This window comes from Theropithecus gelada, chromosome 4, assembly GCF_003255815.1.
Source record: "Theropithecus gelada isolate Dixy chromosome 4, Tgel_1.0, whole genome shotgun sequence".
Lineage (NCBI taxonomy): Eukaryota > Metazoa > Chordata > Mammalia > Primates > Cercopithecidae > Theropithecus > Theropithecus gelada.
In genome coordinates, this window is record NC_037671.1 from 29,031,876 (window position 1) to 29,058,377 (window position 26,502).

Sequence of the window (26,502 nt, forward strand, 5' to 3'; positions counted from 1 at the left end):
CAAGAGAAAGACGTCTTATAGAAAATGTTTCTATGAGGAATAGTGTAATCCTACTATGTTTGAGATGCTTTGTAGATTTCAATAGCGCTACTAAGTCAATTAAAGCATTACAAAGGAATGCAATTCTTGTGAAAGGTTTCAGAAATTCCCGTAAAGGGTACATTTCCGGAGAGGAGAATTCCCTCTTTTTTTTTCTCCTAAAGAGCTGAAGGCTATACAGAATTGGAGAATTATAATACCTTTGGAATCAATGCCTTGTTTTATGGAAAATAAACACAGCCTTCAGGTTATGAAAACCAGATGTATAAGAGGACAACAGATTAAAAAACTAAAGTGCAAGCCGGCGCGGTGGCGCTCCCCTGTAATCCCAGCTACTCCGGACGCTGAGGCGGGAAGATCTTTTGAGCCCAAGTTAAAGCCAGCTTGGGGAACAAAGCAAAAGTGAAATAAAATAATAATAATAGTAATAATAATACCACTTTAAAAATAATAATCTGTAGAGTTGGAATAGAATATAGCAGCCAGTGAAACTGCACGATTGTTGAGGCTTAAAGATAGACCAATCAGAGCTTGTAACGTCATATTTAGCGTCTTCTATCATCCAATCACTGCACTTTACTGACTATAAATAGCAGAGAAGCTCGCGGATGTATTTGCGCTAGTGTTGGGTGTTACGTTGTGCCGTTTTCCTACCATGGCTCGTACTAAGCAAACTGCTCGGAAGTCTACTGGTGGCAAGGCGCCGCGCAAACAGTTGGCCACTAAGGCAGCCCGCAAGAGTGCTCCGGCCACCGGCGGTGTGAAAAAACCCCACCGCTACCGGCCCGGTACTGTGGCTCTGCGCGAGATCCGCCGTTATCAGAAGTCCACCGAACTGCTGATTCGTAAACTACCTTTCCAGCGCCTAGTGCGCGAGATTGCGCAGGACTTTAAAACAGACCTGCGCTTCCAGAGCTCTGCTGTGATGGCTCTGCAGGAGGCGTGTGAGGCCTACTTAGTTGGGCTGTTTGAGGACACTAACCTGTGCGCCATCCACGCCAAGCGCGTCACTATCATGCCCAAGGACATCCAGCTCGCTCGCCGCATCCGCGGAGAGCGGGCATGATTACTCCGGCAGCTCTGACGGTCCAATCAAAGGCTCTTTTCAGAGCCACCACCTTTTCAAGTAAGGTAGCTGTAAGAAGCCAATCTAAGACGAAAGGGAATGCATTGGGAGCACTTTTCGTTTTGATGTTTGCCACTGAAGGCTTCAAAACCATTCGATTTTGGCTGGTCACTGTGACGCGCCTGTGATTCAAGCACTTTGGGAGGCTGAGGCGGGCGGATCACCAGAGGTCAGGAGTTTGGGATCAGCCTGGCCAATATGGCCGAACCCAGTCTACGAAAAATACAATAACACGATGGGCGTGATGGCGAGCGCCTGTAATCCCAACTACACTCGGGAGGCTGAGGCAGGAGAAACGCTTGAACCTGGGAGGCACAGGTTTCAGGGAGTCGAGATCGCGGTAATGTACTCCAGCCTGGGCGACAGCGAGACTCAGTCTCAAAAGAAAAACATTCGACTTAAAATAGTTCTGGAGTCTGAATGGGTTTGTATTTCTTAACCCAGTTCCTCAAAGCCTGTAGCTCTGTTAATAAAAGCCATTGGTCAAGCCAGCTTGGTCCCACCCCCGTCTCCCCACCCTCCCCCAACCGCCGCTCCCGCCACTTCCTGGGGCTTGGAGGAGGAGTAAGGGAGGGGACTGTAGGCGTCATATTTCCCGCCTGCGCGCTTTTCATTCTGTGTCCGCTGGGGGTGGGGGAAGGGGTAACGTTCGGTTACCCCTAAACGTAAAGATCGGTTCCCCTATTCTCTCTCTCTGGTTAATTCTTAACCCAGTTCCTCAAAGCCTGTAGTTCTGTTAAGAAAATAAAAGTCACTGGTCAAGCCAGCTTGGTCCCACCCCCGTCTCCCCACCCTCCCCCAACCGCTGCTCCCGCCACTTCCTGGGGCTTGGAGGAGGGGTTGAGGGAGGGGACTGTAGGCGTCACATTTCCCGCCTGCGCGCTTTTCATTCTGTGTCCGCTGGGGATGGGGGAGGGGTAACGTAGATATATAAAGATCGGTTCCCCTGTTCTCTCTCACTTGCTCTTGGTTCACTTCTTACAAAGTCATGTCTGGACGTGGTAAGGGCGGGAAGGGTTTGGGTAAGGGGGGTGCCAAGCGCCACCGCAAGGTGTTGCGCGACAACATCCAGGGCATCACCAAGCCGGCCATCCGGCGTCTGGCCCGGCGTGGAGGTGTCAAGAGGATCTCTGGTCTGATCTACGAGGAGACTCGCGGGGTGCTCAAGGTGTTTTTGGAGAACGTGATCCGTGACGCTGTCACCTATACGGAACACGCCAAGCGCAAGACGGTCACTGCTATGGACGTGGTCTACGCGCTCAAGCGCCAGGGACGCACCCTTTATGGCTTTGGCGGCTAAGGTTGCTGCTTTCTCCCCAGCTTGCGTTTCTGAACCAAAGGCCCTTTTCAGGGCCGCCCAACTAAACAAAAGAAGAGCTGTATCCATTAAGCCAAGAAGCTCAATGTATAGTTAATGTGAATGATAATGAGCTGACATACTAGAAAGGAAAGATTACTGGAACTGCAAGTTTGCCCTTCACTCACTAGATATGGGTAGGGGAGCAAAGATATTCCAACTCTGAAGAGTGAGTGGGAAAAACATTGAGTTAAAAATTTGTGTTAGTTTCCAAGGGACAAAAGAGAAGCGCTGCCCAATCAGTGAGCGCCATTCGTAGCTGTCAACCAATCAGAACTGATAAGCTAATATTTCCTGAGGCGAGCCAGAGAGTCGGAGGGGAAGCTAAAAAGCTTATTGAGAAAGGACAAAACCCTGTTTTAGTAAAATATATATATATATATTTACTAATTTTTATTTTTTAGCGATTAGGAAATGAAATCACAGAGACTTTTAAGTATCCCTCAATCATGTACTGAGAGCAATACTCAATTTATTGCCACCAATACAATTTGCCTCGATTTAAAAGATCCTGAAAATTGAAACCCCATTTAGACTCCTGGAATACCCAGGACACTAAATTCAGGGGCGATTAAAATCTGTTTTAGAGAGAAAAGTCACCTTTTTCAGTGTTACCGGGCCTTCAGCAGTTAGCCTTTTTCCCCCCCTTTACGTAGAAATTGGAATTTGGGTGATAGAAATATTCTGAAATTAAATTGTGATGATGGTTGTACAACTAAGTAAACATGGTAAAATTCATTGAATTGTACCTAAAGTGGGCAAATTTTATGGTATATTAAATATCAATAAAGCTGATTTCTTTATATACATACATATTTTTATATATGCAGAGACAGAAATGATGCAGGCAGGGTGGCAGGACATGAGGTTGGTAGCATAGGCAATGTTGGTCTGTGAAGGGCCACCTGTGCTAAACCTGGAAGCCTGGGGTTTGTCCAGTTAAGTCATTGTAGCCACAGTTTTAAACGATGTTCCTGATGCAGTTATGTGTTCAGTAGTACATCTAGCTTCAGAACTCAGCTGGAAAACAGATGTGAACTTGAGATTAGCTAATAGGGAAATATCTTACTCTCATCTGAGTAAATATTCACAAATGCCTCTCATTGTGCTCATTGTTATAGGACTGATTTCGGCCTCACTACGTTAGCTTCAGTGATGGATTCCTCTGTATTTTGAGGTCCTGTTTTCCACCTGACAGTTTTCATCCAGCATTTCTTGAGTACCCAGCTTGGTTTAATTTAAAACTGACAATGGAGAGAATTCATAGCTGCATCCTGGAATCAGAGGAGCAAAAATGAGCCTAGTATGGAGTGTGGGTCATTTTATGCCTTTCTTAGCTGGTATTTTAAAGATATTTATTGATCTTGTATGCCAGATATTGTTGTAGACATTGGGGTACATAAGTTAGCAAATTTTAATTCCCTTTCCTGAATTCCAGAGTCAATGTAGAGGGGTGTGTGGATATAGATTACCGATATGGGAGCTATAGCTGCTGTAACAATAGCCATGACTAGCTCCTGTTATGTTTTGCCTGGCCTTTTTAGCTCATAGCATTGCTGATAGGTCATACTCATCTTAGGCATACTCACCACCACCTTGGTCCTTCTTCAATCCTAACACTCATGCAGTCCTTGTTCAGAACGAAGATAATATTGCTTAATTTGCAGCCCCTAGACTAACCCCCCAGATTTTCTAAAGAGAAACTGCACATTGATTGCTTCAGGCAGTGGCAGGTCAAGGAATGAGAGATGGGGAATTGATTGTGTTAGCATTCTAGTGGGCTTAGTGGGGAGCCTGGAGACTTACATAGAAGATTCAAGCATTCATTCATTCAACAAACCTCTATAAACTACCTGTTAAATGTCAGCCCTGTTCTGTTTGTTAAATATATTGTTACATATATAGTTACAGGTGGGGAAATTTTATATATATATATATATATATATGCTATTGAGGATAGTTATATACCATATGCTAAATGAGCAGAAAAGCACATTATTTTACAAAGGATGATTATGGGAGGTCTCTTTCTTAAGGTTGGTATTTGAGGAGAGGCTTGAATGAGATGAGATCTAGAGCTATTCAGATATCCAGGATAAGACCCTTCTAGGGAGAAAAAATAAATATAAAGGTGCTGTTGCTGGAAATGCTTGGTCCATTCCAGAAACAGCTAGGAGGTCAGTGAAAAGAAAGAATTGGGAAGAGAATGAGGTCAGAGGGTAGCCAGAGTACAGATCTAGTAGGGACTCCTAAGTAGGTTGAGAAACTCATCCTAGTTTGCTTGGGACTTTCTAAGTTTCATCACTGAAAGTCCTACAACCTGAGAAACCCCTGAGAGTCAGGCAAACTGTAATGATTGGTCATCTTACTTGTAGGCTATGATAAGGATGCTGGATTTTATTATGAAGGTGATGGAAAGCCACTGGAATGTTTTCAGCAGACAGTGGACATAATACCTTTAAAAAGGATCACTGTTGCTGCTGGATAGAGAAAAAATTGTATGATAGGTGGATTAAAAGTGAAAACAAAGACCAGTCAGGGCTCACTGTGGTGGTTCAGACAAACCGCCATGGCAGCTTGCTCCTAGAGAAGCAGCAGAGGAAACAATGAAAGGTATTCTGATTGATTTTCGACAGAGCTGACTGCATTGGATGAAAGTTTTAAGCAGCTCAGGACAAACAAGATTGCACAATTCCTGGCCCAAGCTGCTTGAAGAATGGAGTTCTACTGATTGACGTGACAAATATCAGAGGAAGAACAGACTTGGTGTTTATGTATAAACATATTTATTTTGGACAAGTTTGAGATGCCCATTAGATATTCAAATAGATACATCAAATATGCAGTTGTATATAAGTCTAGAGATTTAAGGTCAGGGAGATGGTTTATAATTGCAAACATTTATTTAGAGACACAGTTTCACTCTTGTCTCCCAGTCCTAAGTGTAATAGCACGATCTCAGCTCACTGCAACCTCTGCCTCCAGGGTTCAAGCTATTCTCCTGTCTCGCCCTCCCGAATAGCTGGGATTACAGTCACCCGCAACCATGCCGAGCTAATTTTTTTTAAAGTAGAGACGGGGTTTCACACTGTTGGCCAGGTTGGTCTCGAACCTGTGATTTCAGGTGATCCACCTGCTTCAGCTTTCCAAAGTACTGGAATTACAGGCGTGAGCCACCGTGCCGGGCCTATTTTTCTTAAGCTCTATGTTTCCTTCTGAAGCTTGAAGCGGGTGGAAGCAAACTGATAGAATTTGGAGAGGTGGTTAGGCAACCTGGGATTGAGAAACAGCCGGAAGCTGCCACTATCACAGGCTTTGGCATTGCTAGAACTTAACGTGACAGTTACAGCTAGGCCTTGGTGTTCTGTTGAACATAAACTATTTCACAGAACACAGAGCTTGTAAGTGGTGAGGCGAGTTGAGTTAGCCGAGAAAAGGAGTCCAAGAACTGAGCCAGAATACACCAGAGTGTGTAGTGGAGTACAGTTTTCTCATTCTTTAGTAGGGCTATGTAGAGATACTCTATTTTATGGATATACAGATCACACTCTAGTCCCTTCTGATGAAAACTTTACAGTTCCCACTCATTTACTACTGCAAACAATGCTGTACTACATTATGTTTCAGTTTTTAGCCGTCTCATCCGGTCTCAGCATTTATCTGCTGATGTCTCCCACATTTTTATCTCCAGCTCAGACCTCTCACCTGAACTCACTTACTCAACTATCTATTCACTATGTCCTCCTGTGGGGAGAGGCTTGTTAGCAAAGTAACCAGACAACAAAGTTGTTTTTTTGCTGAAGTAGCCCTCTATGTATTTGTTATTAAATCAAAGATGCTGAATATTTGGCTGACTTCTAAATCTGGTCACCTAACTTTGAAACACTTCCTAGGTCGTACAGTTTGAAACTTGCACAATTAAAAAAATCAGTTTTGGAATTTCCAATTTAAGGCAGGAATAGAAGACCGTTGGGTTGACAGGTACTGTGAATATGCAAGAGTCATCGAAGAATCCTGTATCAGAAGCGGCTTCCATTTTATAGCTACTGCCACGGACCTCGGAGTCAGAGAAAATGTGAGTCCTTATTTATAAAACAGACTCCCTTAGTCTACTAAGTGGGAATTTACAAACTGCGTAGGCAGCCTGCCTAGGACAGCCTCCAGCCTGAGGACTGAAAATAGCAAAGCAGCTTTAACTGCCAGTCTTACTCGGGGGAAAGGGTAGGTGACATCACTCAGCACGACGCCAAGCTCAACTAAAAATGGAAGTAAAGGCTTACTGGCGCTACGGGCAGGGGGGCGGTTGAGGGCAGGTGTTACTAGGGAGGCTAAATGTACAGATCTTGCTGACGTTGCTTAAGTCAGATACGCCTGGGAAACACCTGACATATATTTTAATCCACTTAATCACTTGCAGCCGGCTGGCATCTTAGACTCCCATACAAATAATGCTATGTTTTTAAAACTAAAAAGCTGAACGACTCATTATCAGACTCGCGCTGCACTGTTAAGTTCCTTTAGTGTCAAAACCATAGCATTAAACTTCATAGCTCGCTTATCCCAGAGACCGCGTTTGCTCAGCTGACTTCTGTTTTAGCAGCCGCTCAGACCTAAGAACCTGGTCTCTCCCAACCGGCCTGTATAAGTTGTTCATACTAGGCGAAGTGATTGAGTAAAGCTGAGATTTTCCCAAAGAATACGATCACAGCTCTTTCTGAGAGGGAGTGGGAGGCCCTGAAAAGGGCCATTGGACAGAAAACTGACTAAAATATTAACCGCCGAAACCGTATAGAGTGCGTCCTTGGCGCTTGAGCGCGTAAACCACATCCATGGCAGTGACAGTCTTGCGCTTGGCGTGCTCCGTATAGGTCACGGCGTCCCGGATCACGTTCTCCAGAAAAACCTTGAGAACACCTCGGGTCTCCTCGTAAATCAAACCGGAGATCCGTTTAACCCCACCACGCCTAGCAAGGCGCCGAATAGCCGGCTTAGTGATGCCTTGGATGTTATCCCGCAGCACTTTCCGGTGGCGCTTGGCGCCTCCCTTACCCAAACCTTTACCGCCTTTGCCACGACCAGACATTGTCAACCAACTCTGAACAGAAAGAAGAGTACAAAAACAAAGCAAGCTACGAGCATTTATACACGAACATCGGACCTTATTGAGAACTGAAAGCGGGAGCGAGGATAAGGAGGCGTTGCTGCCTCACCCTTTGCTCCGCCCCTCGTGGGGCAGTGACCTAAGGACTGTGAGAGACAACACAATAGTTTCACTTTTTAATGCCTTTAGTTTTTCACTCCCGTTTACGACACTACTATTTGAATCTGAAGCTATACCCTCGACTGAGAATTTTAATAAGGGCTTATATTAAGAACTTTCATTAATATGCCAGAGTGGTAGACTTTTTAAGTCTTTCAAGTGCTTGAAGACATATTGACTATTTAAAGGTACTTAAAAGAGCAGGTGTGAAAAGATCACTCTGGCCTCCTGTTTTCTTGAAATCTGACCTGTTTCTTAGAAGCAGTAGCTGAGATTCTCATATGAACGATGTTCTCACTGTACTTTAAAAAAAGCAACATTCTTCTCAAGGATGGGAGGCTAAGGCCAAGAGAATGCTGTACAAACCTTGCACTAGCACTTGCTGGTTGCTTTTCTACCCAATTACATATTCTAGCCTTTGCTTTAGCGCATTTTTACACTTTTACTATTTGTCCAATTCATTATATAAGTAACTAACTGCTTTTTTGGGCCTTCATTTCCTTATGAGAGCACCTGTGTCACATAAAACCTGTATTAAATAAATGCATATACCTTTCTCCTGTTAATCTGTTTTATATTAATTTAATTTGCTGGTCCAGCCAGAGCCCTAAGAGGATGGGGGTGGAGTTTTGCTGTCCTTCACACTGTACTGTCTCATTCAGAAGAGGGTGATTGTTAGCTATGTTACATTGCAACCATGCCTTCTTCTGTAAATCGGGTTATGATGATAGTCAGGGAACTTTTAATTAGCTAATGTGAACGAGGCATGAGAACAGAGACTGTGGAAAAGAAATAAATATTACATAATATGGTTTAATTTTAGATATAACTACTTTAAAAATCTGCCCAGAGTTGGGATATTGTCCTGAACTCTCATTTTTGGGTTTTTACTCCCAACACCATATCGCTAGCAGCAACTATGTGTCTATTAGTAAGGATTGTTTTTTTAAAATTATAGCCTGTAATAACGTACAAGGTGTTGACAGATTTTTTGCTTTTCGTATGTGACATGTTAAAACTGTCTGAAAATATTCCTTTGTTCTCTTTTCCAAGGTGCATAATCATAGCAGCCTTTGTGCTTTCCTATAGCCAAGCCTGGAGTGTAGTTCAAATCTCCATACACGCTTCTCACTGTTGTTTTAAATTCTGAAAACATTCGTAAATCACTTCTATTGGAAAAACTGGAAGGGCTACTGCTAAATTTTTAAGTCTGAAAAATGCACCCCGAACTTGACTTCTTTGTCTGAGAATCTTAGCCTTTTCACCCAAATCTAACAAACCAAAACTGATTTTAGGCTTCAACAGTGTCAGGCCTCTGAGCCCAGGCTAAGCCACCATATCCCCAGCGACCTGCATGTATACATTCAGATGACCTGAAGCAACTGAAGATCCACAGAAGTGAAAATAGCTTAACTGATGACATTCCACCATTGTGATTTATTTCTGCCCCACCCTAACAGACCTATGTACTTTATAGTCTCCTTAAGAAGTTTCTTTGCAATTTTCCCAACCCTTGAGAATGTACTTTGTGAGATCCATCCCCTGCCCCTAAAACATTGCTCTTACCTCCACCACCAATCCCAAAACCTATAAGAACTCATGATAATCCCACCACCTTTGCTGACTCCTTTTTCGGACTCAGCCCGCCTACACCCAGGTGAAATAAACAGCCATGTTGCTCACAAAAGCCTATTTGGTGATCTCTTCACACGGACCCGTGAAACAAACAGCATTAGCTATAAACTTCAGCCTGCAGCATAACATCACTTTGTGATGACTGGGCAGGAAAAACCCTGTTTAACTGTTTCAGGTGCGTCGCTGTGAAGAGACCACCGAACAGGGTTTGTGTGACCAACAAGGCTGTTTATTTCACCTGGGTGCAGGCAGGCTGAGTCCGAAAAGAGAGTCAGTGAAGGGGGATAGGGGTGCGGCCGTTTTACAAAATTTGGGTAGGTAGTGGAAAATTACAGTCAAAGGGGGTTGTTTTCTGGCTGGCAGGGGTGGGGGTCACAAGGTGCTCAGTGGGGGAGCTTTTGAGTTAGGATGAGCCAGGAGAAGGAATTTCACAAGGTAATGTCATCAGTTAAGGCAGGAACAGGCCATTTTCACTTCTTTTGTGATTCTTCAGTTACTTCAGGACATCTGGATGTATACGTGGAGGCCACAGGGTGTATGATGGTTTAGCTTGGGCTCCGAGGCCCGACAAACTGAACAACTGGGAACAATCAACAGTTAATGCACACAATATGTTATAGGGAGGCAAAATTTTACCTCTACTCTGTTAGGGTCTCCAACTGGACCTGATATTTAATTTGCCATAAAACAAATTAGCAGAACGAAAGCATACAAATGTATGTAATGTAAATTTTATGGGACAGGAGAACCCTCATAAGTGAAGACCCAAAGAAATGGCAAAAACTAAATGCTTTCATATTAAGTTAAAGAGAGGCAATTGTGAGAAAGTAAACCATATGGGGAGATTAAAGGAAAATAGGATTATTTTAACAAGGTTTGTTTGTGTATAGAAGTCTCTCGGCTATGACTCTCTGCTGTGTTTGTACACAATTATCTCATCTATGACTCTGCTGAAAAATCTCTCTTTTCTCCTGGTAAAAGGAGAGCATTTTTCACATTGGAATTTTTATCTCCTGTTTTCAGAAAGAAAGGGTTAGAAGAATTCTCTTCTTGAATTGCTGTTTTTGAAGTGCCTTTAGCTCAAAAGAATCCTGATCCCACAGTGGTCTATTTTTGGATGTTATATTCTGCAAACAACACCCCCTTTTTGTCTACAATCTCACCTTAATTACTCCTCTAATAAAAAACAATCGATTCTTAATATAATGATATTAAAATGTTTGCACTACTCACGAATATAAAATGCTCAATAAATTTTGTTTCACAAATGAGAATTTCATCCATTCTTTTTTTTTTTTTTTTTTTGAGACGGAGTCTGGCTCTGTCGCCCAGGCTGGAGTGTAATGGCGTGATCTCGACTCACTACAAGCTCCGCCTCCTGGGTTCAGGCCATTCTCCTGCCGCAGCCTCCCGAGTAGCTGGTACTACAGGCGCCCACCACCACGCCCGGCTAATTTTTTGTATTTTTAGTAGAGACGGGGTTTCATCGTGTTAGCCAAGATGGTCTCGATCTCCTCACCTCCCAAAGTGCTGGGATTACAGGCGTGAGCTACCGTGCCCGGCCCATTCTTTAAGTATCAACTGTAAATGAAGAGTTACAGCAGAATCCTTGTTCTGTTGAGGAGAGGGCAAAGAATGTAAGTGAGGGAGCGAACAGCTGGACTGAGCTACCACCCCCAGTCCATCTGATCCTCACACAGTAATATCACTTTATTATTTTATGCTATTGGCCAGACCCCGTACCTCCAACACTTTTTCCTACAGATAAAGAAAATATAAAAAGTCAAGCACTGTCCATCAGATCCAGCACATCTGTAACTGGAAAAAACAAAATACTTTACCTTCAGCTGGGCCCAGAGCTTGGGGGTAGTCACCTTGGCATAGACCAAGTCCATTGGCATCTCTAACATACTCTGTCTATGGATAACAAATGTCTGTGCCAGTTAGAGTCACTTGTATAAGAGTCAAGAAAAACAAAATATAAAACACACAGGCATATTCATTTTCATAATTTTTAAAATGCAAATATTACTTTGTAAACCAAACATTGCTTTATTAAAAGCTGGAACACAAGTGAATTTAAGTAAACAATGCAATTCAAACTTAATATTTTGTGTGTGTGGTTTGTTGTTGTTGACAGTTGGTCGGGTGATTTTAGTATGGTACATCAATTTACATTCTAGATGTAGGCCAAGAAAGAATGTTAGGTGTAAAAAATATTTATTGTAAAAAAATGTGAGGCAAGGTCTTTGGAATTAGTAGTTGTAATGTTCGACAATCTGTGGTTGTTATGAAGTTAGTTTGTAAAATGTGATCTAAAAGTTATATGATAAAAAAACTACAATCATAAAATATTCAAATTAAATTTTAAACATTACTTTTGTTTACATTCAGTATTCCCATCCCTATAAATTTTCTTCCAGTATTCAACCCCCAACCTCCAGAAAACCGAAAAGCAAAATCAACAGAAAGAAAATGGTTAAAATTTGTAAATTCTAGACTTTAATAGATAACTACAGGCAAGAAGTAGTGGGAAAAAAAATGTGGCATGTCATGGTGCATAGTCCTAGAGGAGACAAAGCAATGCAACCAGCTAGACTATTTACAAGCAAAGCCACACATATAAAATAATATATAAGGAATTAAATTATGCTTGGTCGACAGATTGACAGATGAAAAGTGGGTAGCTAGCTATGGATAAAATGAGAGCCAGTTAGATCCCTGCCTCACATTTTGCACCAGAATAACTTTCAGGTTAATGTGGACAGCCAAATGAATTAAAAATAAAATTCTTCTAAGCATTTTGAGTAAGACATTGGAAGTCGCGAGACATAACTTTTACAATCTTTTGAAAGCTTCACAAAAGAGCCTAGTAAGCGCCAGTTAACCACTTGCCTGGTTTTTCCCTTATATTCTTAGCCTTAGAAAGTTGTTTTAAAAAATGCTAATCATAGCAAGCTAGAGGCCTGAATTATGGACAGGTGGACTTATACAGCTTCTCCTCCCCAAATAGCACCTAAGAAGCTCAGAAATAGTCTACACTGCCAACGGGTCAAACCACATTTCTGTTAATGAACTTAAGAGCATAGTCTGATGCTTTCTGGGGATCTTTGGTTTGGTGTTGTCAAGTTTATTAACAAAAACGTAGTTATCACAGCTACTTTCGTTGGAATAATTGGGTGGCTCTGAAAAGAGCCTTTGGGTTTTAGGACTGATCAAAATGTAACTTTAAGTTTACGCTCTCTCTCCGCGAATGCGGCGAGCAAGCTGTATATCCTTGGGCATAATAGTCACCCGCTTGGCATGAATGGCGCAAAGGTTTGTGTCCTCAAAGAGCCCTACCAAGTAGGCCTCGCAAGCCTCTTGCAGTGCCATCACCGCTGAGCTCTGGAAGCGAAGATCGGTCTTGAAGTCCTGGGCGATTTCTCGCACTAGTCGCTGGAACGGCAGCTTCCGGATCAGCAGCTCGGTCGACTTCTGGTAGCGACGAATCTCGCGCAGAGCTACAGTGCCCGGACGGTAACGGTGAGGCTTTTTCACGCCGCCGGTGGCCGGCGCGCTCTTGCGAGCAGCTTTGGTAGCCAGCTGCTTGCGTGGCGCCTTACCGCCCGTAGACTTGCGAGCAGTCTGTTTGGTACGAGCCATAACAATAAGCAGAAAAGCTTGCCTCAAGAGACGTTTGTGAAAGTAAAGAGAGAGCTACTCTTCTTTTATAGAGTCAGACCACCAACTATTGGCCGCAAGAAAATTCAAAAGTCCCCTCGCCCTTCTTGGATTGGTCCATCTCTGTGCCTGGTTGAAGATTAAGAGAGGCTCCTGCTCATTACGGTAGCTACTCTGACGTCATTTTCTTAACCCCTTAGCTGCTATTACACTGTGGCAAGTCTTGTACTGGAAAAGCTTCGTAGTCTTAAAATTTACAACCACACAAAGCAACGCGAAAACCTCCAATTGTTTCTAGTTAAAATATAAAAAAGAAAAAGAATATTGGAGGCGATTAGGGAAATTTGCATGTGTTCTTTATTTAAAATGATATTTTTCTGGGTGTGGCATGAGTAGTGTGGGCAAATTAACAAAACGCTCTCAGCCGGGTGTGGCGGCTCCCGCCTGTAATCCCAGCTACTCGGAAGGCTGTCAAGAGGATCGCTTGAGCCCGAGTTCGAGGTTACAGTGAGCTATTATCACCCCACTGCACTCCAGCTTGGCCGACAGAGGGAGACTCCACCTCAAAACAAAGCAAAACATCCCCCACACTGGAAAAAAACTCATCTTGGAATTTGCTGAAATGTTCAGTGGTAATGTGTACGCTCTCAATTGTGTATGCCATCAATTGCTAGAGCAAATGGTGTGACATTTTCAAACTGTTTTACCGTGTGGGGTATGCGTGTTTTGCTTAACACTTCCATTAAAAATACTTAAGGAGTGCACCCATGGGTATAATTTCCTTCCTCCAAAATGTAACTGCTGTGTGTGAAACTTAGCGAGGATCACCCCTGTGTTTTTTGTGCTGCATGGCATTTCTCCTACATATGTAGAGTTCCTGAAAAGGTTTCCATAGATCTAGATTCTTGCAGGACAAATTACTAAAAGTGCCACACGAAAACCATCAAAAACGCCTCAAAACATCTGTGTGGGCTGCATAATACAAAGCATAACAGCTCATTTAACGGAAGTCGTAGGTGGCTCTGAAAAGAGCCTTTGTTGTTAGGCTGATTTCGTCTGCTGACAGTGTATGAAGCATTAACACTTCACTTTCCCTTGGCCTTATGATGACTCTCAGTCTTCTTAGGAAGCAGTACCGCCTGAATATTAGGCAGAACGCCGCCCTGGGCGATGGTCACACGCCCCAAGAGCTTATTAAGCTCCTCGTCGTTGCGGATGGCTAACTGCAGGTGGCGCGGGATGATGCGGGTCTTCTTGTTGTCGCGGGCCGCATTGCCCGCCAGCTCCAGGATCTCGGCGGTCAGGTACTCAAGCACCGCCGCCAGATACACCGGCGCGCCAGCCCCGACGCGCTCGGAGTAGTTGCCTTTCCGGAGCAGGCGGTGCACCCGGCCCACAGGGAACTGCAGACCTGCACGAGAAGAACGAGTCTTAGCCTTGGCGCGGGCTTTGCCGCCTTGTTTGCCGCGACCAGACATAGCTAGTTCAGCTAGAATAAAAAAATGCCCACTGGAAAATGTAACGAGAATATGTTAGGAGAGAAGGCAGAGAAGCATTTATACTGACTGGAGGTAGGCTGTGGGGAATTCTCCCATTGGCTAATTTCAAATACCCAATGGGAAATCAGAATCTGCATCCTTCATTTGCATGTAATCCTTCCATCTGGTGTAAGGTTTATGTTTGATTCAAACCCCAGTATGGCTTGAGGAGCCTTCGACTTGAATGCTAACAATAATTGACCCAATTAGGATTTTGTCAAAATATCTTTTTTAAGCATGAGTGGAGGTTTTGTTCTGGTTATTTTGACTTTTAGCCGCTAGTGCTTTACCGGGATTGTGACTCATGGTTTTGGAAAGGAGTGGACTCCGACCAATTTCTAAATAGATATTTAAGAGGTCCTTCAAACCGGGCGCGGTGGCTCATTCCCGTAATCCCAGCACTTTGGGAGGCCGAGGAGGGCGGGCCAGGCGTTGGAGACCAGCGTGGACAACATGGAGAAACCCTGTCTCCAGTAAAATACCAAAAAAAGAAGGGGGAAAAAAAAAAAGAAAAAAAAAGACTGGCTTGGTAGTTAGTGCACGCTTGTAGTTACAGTTACCCGAGAAGCTGAGGTGGGAGGATCGCTTGAACCGGAGAGGCGGAGGTTGCAGTGAGTTCAGTTAGAGCCACCACACTCCAGCGTGGGCGACAGAGCCAGGAGGCTGTTTCAAAGAAAAAAAAGGTTGGGTGGGGGGGAAGGAAGAAAAGGGAATACCTCAAATCCCAGCTGTAGAAGCTTATAAGCTCTCTGATTCATAAGGGAAAGAGAAGGGGATGTAAGCAACTTAGGGGAGAGTATATGATTCGGGAGAAAAATAAATGGGTGTTTCAAAGAATAGGTGACAGCTGTGACAAAGTCTGTTTAGATGGTGTTAACCGCCAGTCTCCTGTGATACAGTTAATCTTCTCTGGTTGATGAGATTCCCCAGGGAAGTGAATCTTAACTAAATTTCTTTTTGAATTTTTTTTTAATTTTTGAAATTTTTGATAACAGGAGTTCAGAGAAAGCTCCTCCCTGAATCTCCTAAGTGCCCTCAGTTCAAAGAAATCAGCATAACAAAGTGGCATACTTTTGAGTTGCATTTCCTGAACTTTTTCATAACACTGAATGAGGAGTCTCTGGAATCTTTCAGGAAATGAGAGAACAAACATTCCATAACACAGAAATACTCAAAATGGGATTATCATCATAAAAGTGTTTCTCTGACCTTCTTCTGCCTTCCTGTCTCTAAGTCCCATTCTCTGCAAAGGCTAGCCATAGAAACCAGAATTCCTCCTCAAGGTAGGCTATACAAACCAGAACTCCTTTTCCCCAGAGCCAGCCATAAAACTTAAAAATATTACTCTAACCGACCTTGTTTGCCCGTAGGTCATAAGACCCCCTCATTCTAAAAGAGGGTCTTGTCCCATAACCAGAAGGAAAGAATGCTGCACTGAGAGGTCAAGAAGAATCTTGACACACAAGCCTTGCGGGACCTCCCTACTCAGTCTATTAGCATTCGATGTACCCTATACAGCTGTTTATATTGTTGAACCTAAGCATAAAAATGGGCAATTTCCCCTGTATCTTTCCATTCTAAAATTTCCGGTAAAATTATGATGAAATAAATGTATATGCCTTTTCTCCAATTTATCTGTGTTTTGTCAGTAATTTTCAGTAAACCTTGGGAGGGCAAAGGTGAAGTTTTTCCTTGGCTCGAACAGTATTATTACAGCCATTGTCTCCCTCTCATGTTGAGGAACCTAAAATCAAGAGAGATTGCCTAGAGACATCTTGGTGTTTTTCCTTTTATATTCCATGAGATAGGAGCAGGTGGGGTATAGATGAAGGTGGATTAATTATTCCCGGAATTTCTGAGGTATCTACGACTTGTATCTTTGGTCTACTTATACTGAAACAGAATGGCAGAAGGAAAAAGAGACACAGGTGTAAGAAAATCTGCTCCTGGACGGGCATGGTGGCTCATACCTGTAATCCCAACACTTTGGGAGGCTGAGGCGGGCGGATCACTTGAGGTCAGGAGTTCATAACCAACCTGGCCAACATGGTGAAACCCCAGGCTTTACTAAAAATACAAAACATTAGCTGGGCATGGTGGTGGGAACCTGTAATCCCAGCTACTCCGTAGGCTGAAGCAGGAGAATGGCTTGAACCCTGGAGACGGAGGTTGCAGCGAGCAGAGATCGTGCCAATGCACTCCAGCCTGAGCAAAAGCGAAACTACCTCTCAAAAAAAAAAAAAAAAAAAAAAAAAAAAAAAAAAAATCTGCTCCTAAGCCAATACTGTCACAGAACTATGGATTTGATGCAGAGAAACTGTGAGGAAACGAAAAGTGCTGATTTTTAGTTTCTTTTTTGCCTTTTCCCAAGTCTTCTGACTCTGGTGATATTTTTCCCTTCACAATATTCAACCTCCCTTTTCAAAATGATAATGATCTTCTCCCTCAACAATAGCAGTAAACATCAGTAACCACTGGCTCATTTTCTTAGAAAAGGTGCAAGATTCATGATGAAGATGTTAAAAAGTTATCTCAGATACTGCCCTAAAGAGATTATACTCTGAGAAGGGAGGACTTACATACCTGAAGATTAAATAGCAGTGCACATTCTGCATACAAAATAAAGACTTTGAGCAATATATCATACAAAAGCACATAGAAAAGAAGATTGATCACTGTAAATTAGAAGGAGTTAGAGAGTTCATGAGGGAGGTGTATATCCAGCATTAGTTCAGCATATATTTACTGAAAACCTGCTAAGTGCCAGAGAGAGTTCTAGGTGCAGGGAACATAGCAGTGAAAAAGCAGACAACCTGTTTCCTTAGGGTGCTACTTGTCTTGTAGGAGGAGGTGCACAATAAGGTAAATACATAGTGAAAATGTAGAGATAAGTGATGAGTGCTATGCAGAAAAATAAAGAAAGGGGTTAAGAAAAAAGAATAGGAATAAGGAGGAAAAGTTTCATCAGGAGAATGTCATTTGAATTCAGACCTGAAAGGAAGTGAAGAAGCCAGCCAAGTAGGAAAGATAAATACTTCAATAAAATACTGGATGTGTTCGAAGCCAAGAAAATGTCCGGAACCAAGGGTAAGAAGGTACAGCTATTGTAATTTCCTGAACAAATCATAGGCCATTTTGGAAAGAGCCCTGGATATGTACAGGGCTAGATAAAATTGAAACCAAGATTAACGGTAGCTTCAGAAACTCAGACTAGAAAGCAGGAGTACATCCAGTCACACTATCAGTAATCTATATGCCACTGGTTCATGGATGAGAAAAACTCTTCTCATCCAAGTTACCTTGAATTAAGCAAACCAACAAGCACCTGGCATGTGCTATTAGCAAAACAACTTGATGGCAGTCCTTTCAGTAAGTGCCTCAAACAGTACATTTTAGGCACTTGCCTTTAAAAAACATACAAAAGGCAGATATTGGGGAGGGAAATATTGGGGATTATTTATTCCATATAAATATAAGAGGAAAATAAGTTGTTTCCCAATAACAACTCCAACACCAGGAGTAGAGAAAGCAAGACAATCTGATGCCTCGTGGTTTGCAAAAACAGTAAAAAACAATAATCTATTAATTGCATAATATAATTCACCCTTGATCACTCTCCAAATCAGTGCCCACTAGCTACAAGTAGCTACTGTGAAGTTGAAAAAGGGTACTTCAGATTGAGCTATGCTATAAATATGAAATAGACTTAGTGTGTTAGTTCATTCTTACATTACTGTAAGGGAATCCCTGAGACTGACTAATTTATAAAGAAAAGTAATTTTTTTTGGCTCATGATTCTGCAGGCTGTGCAGGAGGTGTGGTGCAGGTATCTGCTACTGGCAAGGCCTCAGGAAACGTCCAATCATGGTGGAAGGTGAAGAGGGAGTAGGCATATCATATGGTGAGAGTTGAGCAAGAGAGATGGGGGAAGTGTCACACTCTTTTAAAGAACCAGATTACATTTCAACATGAGATTTAGAAGGGACAAATATCCAAACCATATCACTTAGTATGAAGAAAGAATGTAACACATCTCACTAATAAGTATGCATATTGAAAACATGTTATAATGACATTTTGACTATAAAATTTAAAAAATATACTATTGAAGATATTCAAAAATTTAAAAATACATATATAATTTGTAGTACATTTCTATTGGACAGTGGAACCTCTAGCAATGTTCCAAATGTGGCCTGTATATGTGTATGATGTAGGAGTGATCAGTCACGTTAAGATGATCATAATATAGTTACTTAGTCCATTTTGTAATACTATAACAGAATACCACAGACTGGCTAACTTCTAAAGAAAAGAAATTTATTTCCTACTGTTCTAGAACCTGGGAAGCTAAGGGCATGGCATTATGGCATTAGTATCTGGTGAGGGCCTTCTTACTGCATCATAACATGTTGAGAGAGCAAGAGTATGTGTGTCACCTCAGGTGTCTCTTCCTTTTCTTATAAAGCCACCAGTCTAAAGGAAATGAAAATATTTTACCACAAAATATATTTCTTTGACATATTTTGAAATGGCTGCTGATTGGCCAGCAGGCAGAAATGGGCGTGCAAAACTGTTTTAAATGGGAAAAATTTTATGTCTGTAGAGAATCTCCATTAATGCAGCCATGCCTCCTCCCCTTTCTGTACCTTTCTCCAGATCCAGGAGAGATTGAGAGTCTGACACTTAAAAATCGTAAAAGAAACATTTACCATCTATTCTTTCTGAGGGAGGCTTTACCTACGTAACAAGGCCACCTTTGCAAGCCAAACCTCTTTTGCCTCCCATAACCTGTTTTACCAGAATCTAAGCCCCAATTCTTTCTGTGATCTAAAAATGGTATATAAGTGTCTGTAACTCATTGGGAAGTTAGGTAATTAATTCTGAATGCTCGCACGTAGACACGTTAAATAATTGGGTATGCCTTTTTACCTATTAATCAATCTGCCTTGTCAGGGATTTCTGGCAAACATTTAGTGGACCAAGAGACTATGGCCCCCACACTACCCTTCATGAACTTAAGCCCTAAGATATCAATAATTGCATTAAATGTGTATGGTGTAAACACACCAATAAAAAAACAGTTTGGCTGGGCACCGGGGCTCACGCCTGTAATCCTAGCACTTTGGGAGGCCGAGGTGGGCAAATCACGAGGTCAGGAGTTTGAGACAAGCCTGGCCAACATAGTGAAACCCCGTCTCTACTAAAAGTACAAAAATTAGCCGGACGTGGTGGCGCACGGCTGTAATCCCAGCTACTCAGGAGGCTGAGGCAGGAAAATTCCTTGAACTCAGGAGGCAGAGGTTGCAGTGAGCTGAGACTGTGCCACTGCACTCCAGCTTAGACAACAAGAGTGAAATTCCGTCTCAAAAAAAACCCAAACAAACTGTTTGGCCCAGTGGATAACAATGAATGCCCCAACTCTACACTGTCTGCAAGACTCTCACTTCAAATATAAACATAATGCAGGTTGAAATTAAAGACTGCAAAAAAGATAAGCCATATAAACATCAGCCCCAAACTGCAAGAGTATCTGTATTAATATCTGTGATCTGAAAGACCGAAATAGATGCCCCTATACCAACTAAGACAGACTCTAAGATTAAGGAAACAAAGTTACCTACTGGTTGAGCGTTCACAGCTTGCCTGGTATGGCAAATTCCTAAATTCCAAAGATTACAAAAAACTCACACTTTCTAAATTCTTTAACTATAGGAGCTATCAGAAGCCCTCCTAACTCTGATTTACAGTCCAGGCCACTACAACTCTGATTGGACAGAGGACCGGCTTGACACACATTCTAGTCTTACACCTAACTGTAGACCTTAAGCCATTTTCAGCCAGCTTATGGAGGCAGCACATAAACTGTCTTTGTTCCTATAGTTCACCTTTTGATGTAAAGAGCTAAATTCTACCTCATTTTAACCTAAAATTCCACCTCAAAGTGAACATAGGAGGTATGTTACACATGTGTTTATCCATTGTGAATGCACTTGGCATCCCTCATAATATATATAGCTGTCCCCCCAAACCTGCTGAATATGTATGACTCTATTGTGTGATATATATCCCATGAGGCATAAAAATAACCAACCTGCTCCTTCTCCTCAAAGACAGAGTAATTTTGGCAGGTTCTGGGACCATCTTTTCCTGGCTTGCAAATTAGTATTGCCAGTAAATCTCTCTTTCTACTATTTAGCCATCCTGGTGGTCTTTTGGATGATGTATCAGATAAGTGTATTTCAGAGCAAAGAAAATTACTAGGAACAGACAGGGATATTACATAATGATAACAGGATCAATCCAATACGAAAAACAAGCAATTCTAAATGTATATGCACCAAATAACAGAACTGCAAAATATGTGTAGCAAAAACTGATAGAACCAAAAGGAGAAACAGACACATACATGATTTAAAGGTAGAGATTTCAACACCCCTCCCCCAATAATTGATAGAACAACAAAACAAAAAAATTACCAAGTGTATAGAACTCAGTAAGTGGCTGCATTACTTGTCGTAATCTGTAAAACAATGGTAATAATAGTACTCACACTTCTTGAGTTTTGGTGAAGATTGAATGAATTTATACTTGCAAAGAACTTAGAAATGTGGCCAGGCGCAGTGGCTCATGCCTGTAATCCCAACACTTTGGGAGGCCGAGGCGGGCAGATCACCTGAGGTCAGGAGTTCGAGATCAGTCTGACCAACATGGAGAAACCTTGTCTTTGATAAAAATACAAAATTAGCCGGGGGTGGTGGTGCATGCCTGTAGCCCCAGTTACTGGGGAGGCTGAGGCAGGATAATTGCTTGAACTCTGGAGGCGGAGGTTGCGGTGAGCTGAGATCTCACCATTGCACTCCAGCCTGGTTGACAGAGAAAGACTCAGTCTCAAAAAAAAAAAAAAAAAGATTAGCAAGAGAAAAGCATACAAATGTATTTAATATAACTTTTATGTTACATGCGACCCTTCAGAAATGAAAACTCGATGGAAGCAGGAAACCTGTGTATTTTTATGGTAAGTTTAGTGAAATGCATAGTTGTGGATTAATACGATTGAGAGTAGGCATATGATCTAATGGTAATAAACTGAGGGGACATAGGAAGGCTTGTTTGTTAATTACCTATTAACGATCAGCAGACCATCAACAGAGACAGCAAAACATCCTAGTTTTGAGTTAGAAGACCTAGGTTTTTGTATTGGCTTGTCAGTTATGGGTATTGTTTTAGATAAAACATCAAGTATTCTTGATTTCTTATTTTAAAAAAAAAGGAAGGAAAGAAAGAAGGAAAAAGGAGAAGAAAAGTGTCAGAGTCATTTGAACCAAAGTGACTCCATTTTGAGTGTGGGCTAGGAAAATGAGGCTGAGACTTGCTGGGCTGCATTCCCAGAAAGTCAATCATTCCTAGCTTCTAGATGTTTATGGTTAAGGGAACAAATAAATAATGTTTACTAAACAGACTCAGACCTGGGAGTGTCCAGATATCCCTATATCTGGAGAACAAAGGCATTCCTAATTTTGTTTAAAGATAATAATGTCTATTCTTGCAAAATATAGTAACTAAGAAAATCAATCCTTTATCACAACCCCGTGTAGCAGAGCACATCTCCCCATATATACAAGCATTGTACCTACAGGGTGGATGCCTTCCTCCTCTTACTTTCCGGAATGTCCTGCTCTGTCTATGGAGTAGCTGTCCTTTCACCACTTTACTTTCTTAGTAAACTTGCATTTACTTTGCACTGCGGACTCGCCCTGAAGTCTTTCTTGCGCGGGATCCAAGAACCCTCTCTTGGGGTCTGGATGGGGACCTCTTTCCTGTAACGTATTTCTGGCCACCACAGAAGGGACTATAATACAGAAACCCTGACCCTACAGCTACCTTTGGATAAGTGTTGGAGTTCTGTGTAACAAAGGAAGAAAGCAGGCAGGCAAAAAATTTATGAAAGAACATATGACAAAATAATATCTACTTCAAAACTTAATATTTTTAAACTTTTTTTTTTTAATGAGTCAGGCTGTTTTTTTGGGTGGTGTGTGTCTCATTCTGTCGCTCAGGTTGTCACGGCGCGATCTTGGCTTGCTGCAACCTCTACCTCCCGGGCTCAAGTAATCCTCCCACCTCAGCCTCTCTAGTAACTGGAACTATAGGCATATGCCACAACGCCCAGCTAATTTTTTGTAGAGACTGGATTTCGCCATGTTGCCCAGGCTGGTCTCGAATTGTGAGCTCAAGTGGTCTGCCTGACTAAGTCTCCCAAAGTGCTGGGATTACAGGCATGATGCACCTGGCCCAAAAGTTCATTTTGCAAATGCTTATATTAGCAGGTCTCACTTCTCCGGGGAAAGATCCTAAATATCAGTTTCTTAAACTGCAGCCTCAATTGCTTAGTAATGTTTTGGGGGAGGTGGTCGTTTTATAATTTAAAAAAAAATCATAGATTTTTTTAAACACAAGCATCTCTTTCACAACGGTAGTTTGCATATACAGTACTAGGATGGAAAGTGCTTCACTTACAGTTGTTCACTGACATTTTGTGTGGCATCCAGATTTTTTTTTTATTTTTGAGACAGGGTCTGTCCTCACCCAGGCTGGAGTGCAGTGGTGTCATCACAGCTTACTGCAACCTCCACCTTCCAGGCTCAAATGATCCTCCCACTTCAACCTCCCCAGTAGTTGGGACTACAGAAATGTGCCACCAGGCCTGGTTAATTTTTAAATTTTTGGTGGAGACAGACTCACTAAGTTGCCCAGACTGGTCTTGAGATCCTAGGCTCAAGTGATCCTCCCACCTTGGCCTCCCAAAGTGCTGGTATTACAGGCGTGAGCTGCACCACACCCGGCCCAGAACCTCTTTTAAAAGATTCTTAAAAATTAAATCTGGGCCGGGCACGGTGACTCATTCCTATGATCTCAGCACTTTGGGAGGCCAAGGCGGGAGGATCACTTGAGCCCAGGAGTTCACTTGACCAGCCTGGGCAACATAGTAAGACCCTTTGCCTCCACAAAAAATTAAAAAATTAACTGGGTGTGGTGGCGCATTTCTGTAGTCCCAGCTACTCAAGGGGCTGAAGTTAGAGGATAGCTTGAGCTGGAGAAGTCGAGGCTGCAGTGAGCTATGATGGCGCCTGGCCAACAGAGCAAGACCATTTCTCAAAACAGAAACAATAACTGTTTGAGAAACTTTATTTCTTCATCCGAAGACACAGCTGAATGTCACCTACATATAATGCCGGTAAGTTCACTTAAAATACTCCCCTCCGATTCCCCCATCCCCTCCTACTTAGTGTGCTATCAACAGGTTCTTTTCTTCTTCCATTTCTTCCCCCAGCCCCAGACCAAGAATTGGCCCATTAAGTCCTCCTCAACGAGTGCCCTTCCTGCCTTTTTCTAGCTATATTGTTTTTGGCGTCCCGGATTTCTTGAAAAATGCTTCCCTCTCCAAGTGGGGCCTTCCTAGTATCTTTGCAGTAGGGCCAGTTGGGGAAAGGCACAAAATTCAAACCCTTTTGTATCTCGCAGAGCTGGAAATCCGAAGGTTAAGTGGCCTAGGAAATGGGAATCTGGATTTCTGGGATGCATGAAATATGTAAACTACATAGCTGTTGTCATTGATAAACAATTATAACGCAAAACTACTGCGATTTCATTTTGTGGAACGGGAAATATTCCCTACAAAGGCGCCCGGGAAATCAGACTTCGCTTACTGTTTCCTCAATACTGGAGGAAATCTTTCCTTCTTACTGGAGGTAAGAATTTACAGCATAGGCAAACTGCAGGAGCAAATATCCCTACACGCCCTTTTGTCGCTTAGACTTTTCTGCTCCCCTCCCCCTCATCTCAAGCGGTTAACGGCTAATGACCCCCATAGAAACACTGTACCCTGAATTGCATTACTTGTTTCATTATCCAGAAAGGAAAGTTTCCTGTGCTAGACCAGGGAGGGAGTAGTGACTGTATCAAATGAATTACAACTAGTACCCGAAGGCTTACCCAGGGGAAACAAAGAAGTTTGCTAAAGGCAGATGAGAAAGAGCGCCATCACCCCCCCTAACGTTTGTATTTTTAATAGAGACCATGTTGGCCGGGCTAAGTCTCGAACTCCTGACGTCAAGTGATCCGCCCGCCTCGGCCTCCCAAAATGCTGGAATTAAAGGCGACAGCCACGGCGCGCTGCCCCAAGTTAACCTTGGCTCTAAAACTTGCCTTCGCTAACATTCTAGTTGATCCTCTAGAACTGAAGCAGAACAGAGGCAGCACCACCTTAAGAAATTGTGGTTATAGCTCTCTTTGCGACAAAGTAGGTGGCTCTGAAAAGAGCCTTTGGGTTTGGAGGTGCTTACATAAGCACTTACTTGGAGCTAGTGTACTTGGTAACAGCCTTGGTGCCCTCGGACACAGCATGCTTAGCCAGTTCCCCGGGCAGCAGCAGGCGCACAGCCGTCTGGATCTCCCTGGAGGTGATGGTCGAGCGCTTGTTGTAGTGCGCCAGGCGAGAAGCTTCGCCCGCGATGCGCTCGAAGATGTCATTGACGAAGGAATTCATGATCCCCATGGCCTTGGAGGAGATGCCGGTGTCGGGGTGGACCTGCTTCAGAACCTTGTACACATAGATGGAATAGCTCTCCTTTCGGCTGCGCTTACGCTTCTTACCATCCTTCTTCTGCGCCTTAGTGATGGCCTTCTTAGAGCCCTTTTTAGGGGCAGGAGCAGACTTAGAGGGTTCAGGCATCCTAAAACAAAACAAATAAAGCTACTAACACTCTCCACCAGAGTAGTAGAGAGAACAGTTCAGAGCCCACGTATTTATAGTCCTGAGATTCAAATGACGGTTTAAGATTCCTCACTTCTGATTGGATAAAAGAAATACAGTTTCACTGAGGGGTGGGGTTTATGCAAATATGGAATTTATGGACTCTTTTTCTATTGGATAAAGCAGGAAACATAATTGACCAATAGGATAACTCTCTATTGCAGCCTTGCAGTTTGTATAAAAGTATTTCTTCAGGCGCCTTTCCATCTTGCTTGTCTTTTACACTTTTCAGAGGTTGCTGTGTTTGGACGTGGAAAACGGAAGTAAAGCACAAAGTTGTTCATCGGTACCAGACTTGCAGTTTCTAGTAGCGCAGGGTCCATCGTCTTTTTCGAAAGGGCAATTATTCTGAGCCTGTCGAAGCCGGCGCGCCGCTGTACTTGGAATACTTGGCCGCCGATATCCTGGAGCTGACACTCAGCGCCATACGTGACAAGACCCACCGCATCCCCCGCCACCTGCAGCTGGCCTTCCGCAACGACGAGCAGCTCAACAAGCTGCTGGGCAAAGTCACTATTACTCAGGGAGGCGTCCTGGCCAATATTCAGGCCGTCCTGTTGCAAAAATAACCGAGAACCACGATAAGGCCAAAAGCAAGTAAAGTCCACTCAAACCAGGAAACGTACCTTAAACTTGCTATGGCATTTTTCAGAACCGTCTATTGTTTCACAAGAAAGGATGGTAACTTTCTTGTGTTTCGGGTACCTTTTGGTTTTGGTTTGGATTGGTTTGAGACAGAGTTTCGCTCTGTCACCCAGGCTGGAATGCTGCCGCGCGATATCGGCTCACTGCAACCTCCACCCCGCGGCTTCACCAGGTTCTCATGCCTCAGCCTCCTTTGTACCTGGGATTACAGGCGTCTGCTACCACGCCTAGCCAATTTTTGTATTTTTATTCGAGACGGGGTTTTCACCATTTTAGCTAGGGTTGTCTTGAACTCCTGGCCTCAAGTGATCCTCCCATCTTGCCCTCCCAAAATGCTGGGATTACAGGCGTGAGCCACGGCCCCCCTAGCCTAATGGTGTTTAAAAATTAAGTTTCGAGGAAATACCTTCCTTAAGAAACTAC

At 43.0% G+C, this 26,502-nt stretch overlaps 5 protein-coding genes and 1 pseudogene across 5 annotated transcripts in view; 3 read left to right on the forward strand and 3 right to left on the reverse strand.

The window, feature by feature from the left end:
- The first annotated feature begins 440 nt into the window (after positions 1-440).
- Positions 441-1,401, forward strand: LOC112623631 (histone H3.1). The gene has a single exon (XM_025384188.1). The coding sequence runs from the start codon at positions 695-697 to the stop codon at positions 1,103-1,105; it is 411 nt and encodes a 136-aa protein (XP_025239973.1). The 5' UTR covers positions 441-694; the 3' UTR covers positions 1,106-1,401.
- Positions 1,402-2,133: 732 nt separating this feature from the next.
- LOC112623644 (histone H4) lies at positions 2,134-2,519 on the forward strand. Its single transcript, XM_025384201.1, has one exon. It carries the CDS (start codon positions 2,154-2,156, stop codon positions 2,463-2,465), a length of 312 nt encoding a protein of 103 aa, XP_025239986.1. The 5' UTR covers positions 2,134-2,153; the 3' UTR covers positions 2,466-2,519.
- A 4,653-nt stretch (positions 2,520-7,172) lies between these two features.
- The window catches only part of LOC112623623, a 163,209-nt gene continuing 143,879 nt past the window's right edge, over positions 7,173-26,502 (reverse strand). Inside the window, exons 4-5 of the mRNA XM_025384175.1 lie at positions 12,730-13,084; positions 7,173-7,617 (exon numbers count right to left, since the gene is read on the reverse strand). Of these exons, the coding sequence (XP_025239960.1) occupies positions 7,294-7,617; positions 12,730-13,084 (679 nt within the window). The 3' untranslated portion in view covers positions 7,173-7,293. The remainder of the gene's footprint in view (positions 7,618-12,729; positions 13,085-26,502) is intronic.
- Positions 14,099-14,599, reverse strand: LOC112623635 (histone H2A type 1-B/E). The gene has a single exon (XM_025384193.1). It carries the CDS (start codon positions 14,556-14,558, stop codon positions 14,166-14,168), a length of 393 nt encoding a protein of 130 aa, XP_025239978.1. The 5' UTR covers positions 14,559-14,599; the 3' UTR covers positions 14,099-14,165.
- LOC112623645 lies at positions 19,756-26,035 on the forward strand (annotated as a pseudogene).
- On the reverse strand, positions 24,929-25,353 carry LOC112623641 (histone H2B type 1-B). The gene has a single exon (XM_025384199.1). The coding sequence runs from the start codon at positions 25,351-25,353 to the stop codon at positions 24,973-24,975; it is 381 nt and encodes a 126-aa protein (XP_025239984.1). The 3' UTR covers positions 24,929-24,972.

Bases quoted from the DNA above. Each gene is read 5' to 3' on its own strand.
- LOC112623631 (XM_025384188.1), top strand. From the start codon at position 695: ATGGCTCGTACTAAGCAAACTGCTCGGAAGTCTACTGGTGGCAAGGCG.
- LOC112623644 (XM_025384201.1), top strand. From the start codon at position 2,154: ATGTCTGGACGTGGTAAGGGCGGGAAGGGTTTGGGTAAGGGGGGTGCC.
- LOC112623635 (XM_025384193.1), bottom strand. From the start codon at position 14,558: ATGTCTGGTCGCGGCAAACAAGGCGGCAAAGCCCGCGCCAAGGCTAAG.
- LOC112623641 (XM_025384199.1), bottom strand. From the start codon at position 25,353: ATGCCTGAACCCTCTAAGTCTGCTCCTGCCCCTAAAAAGGGCTCTAAG.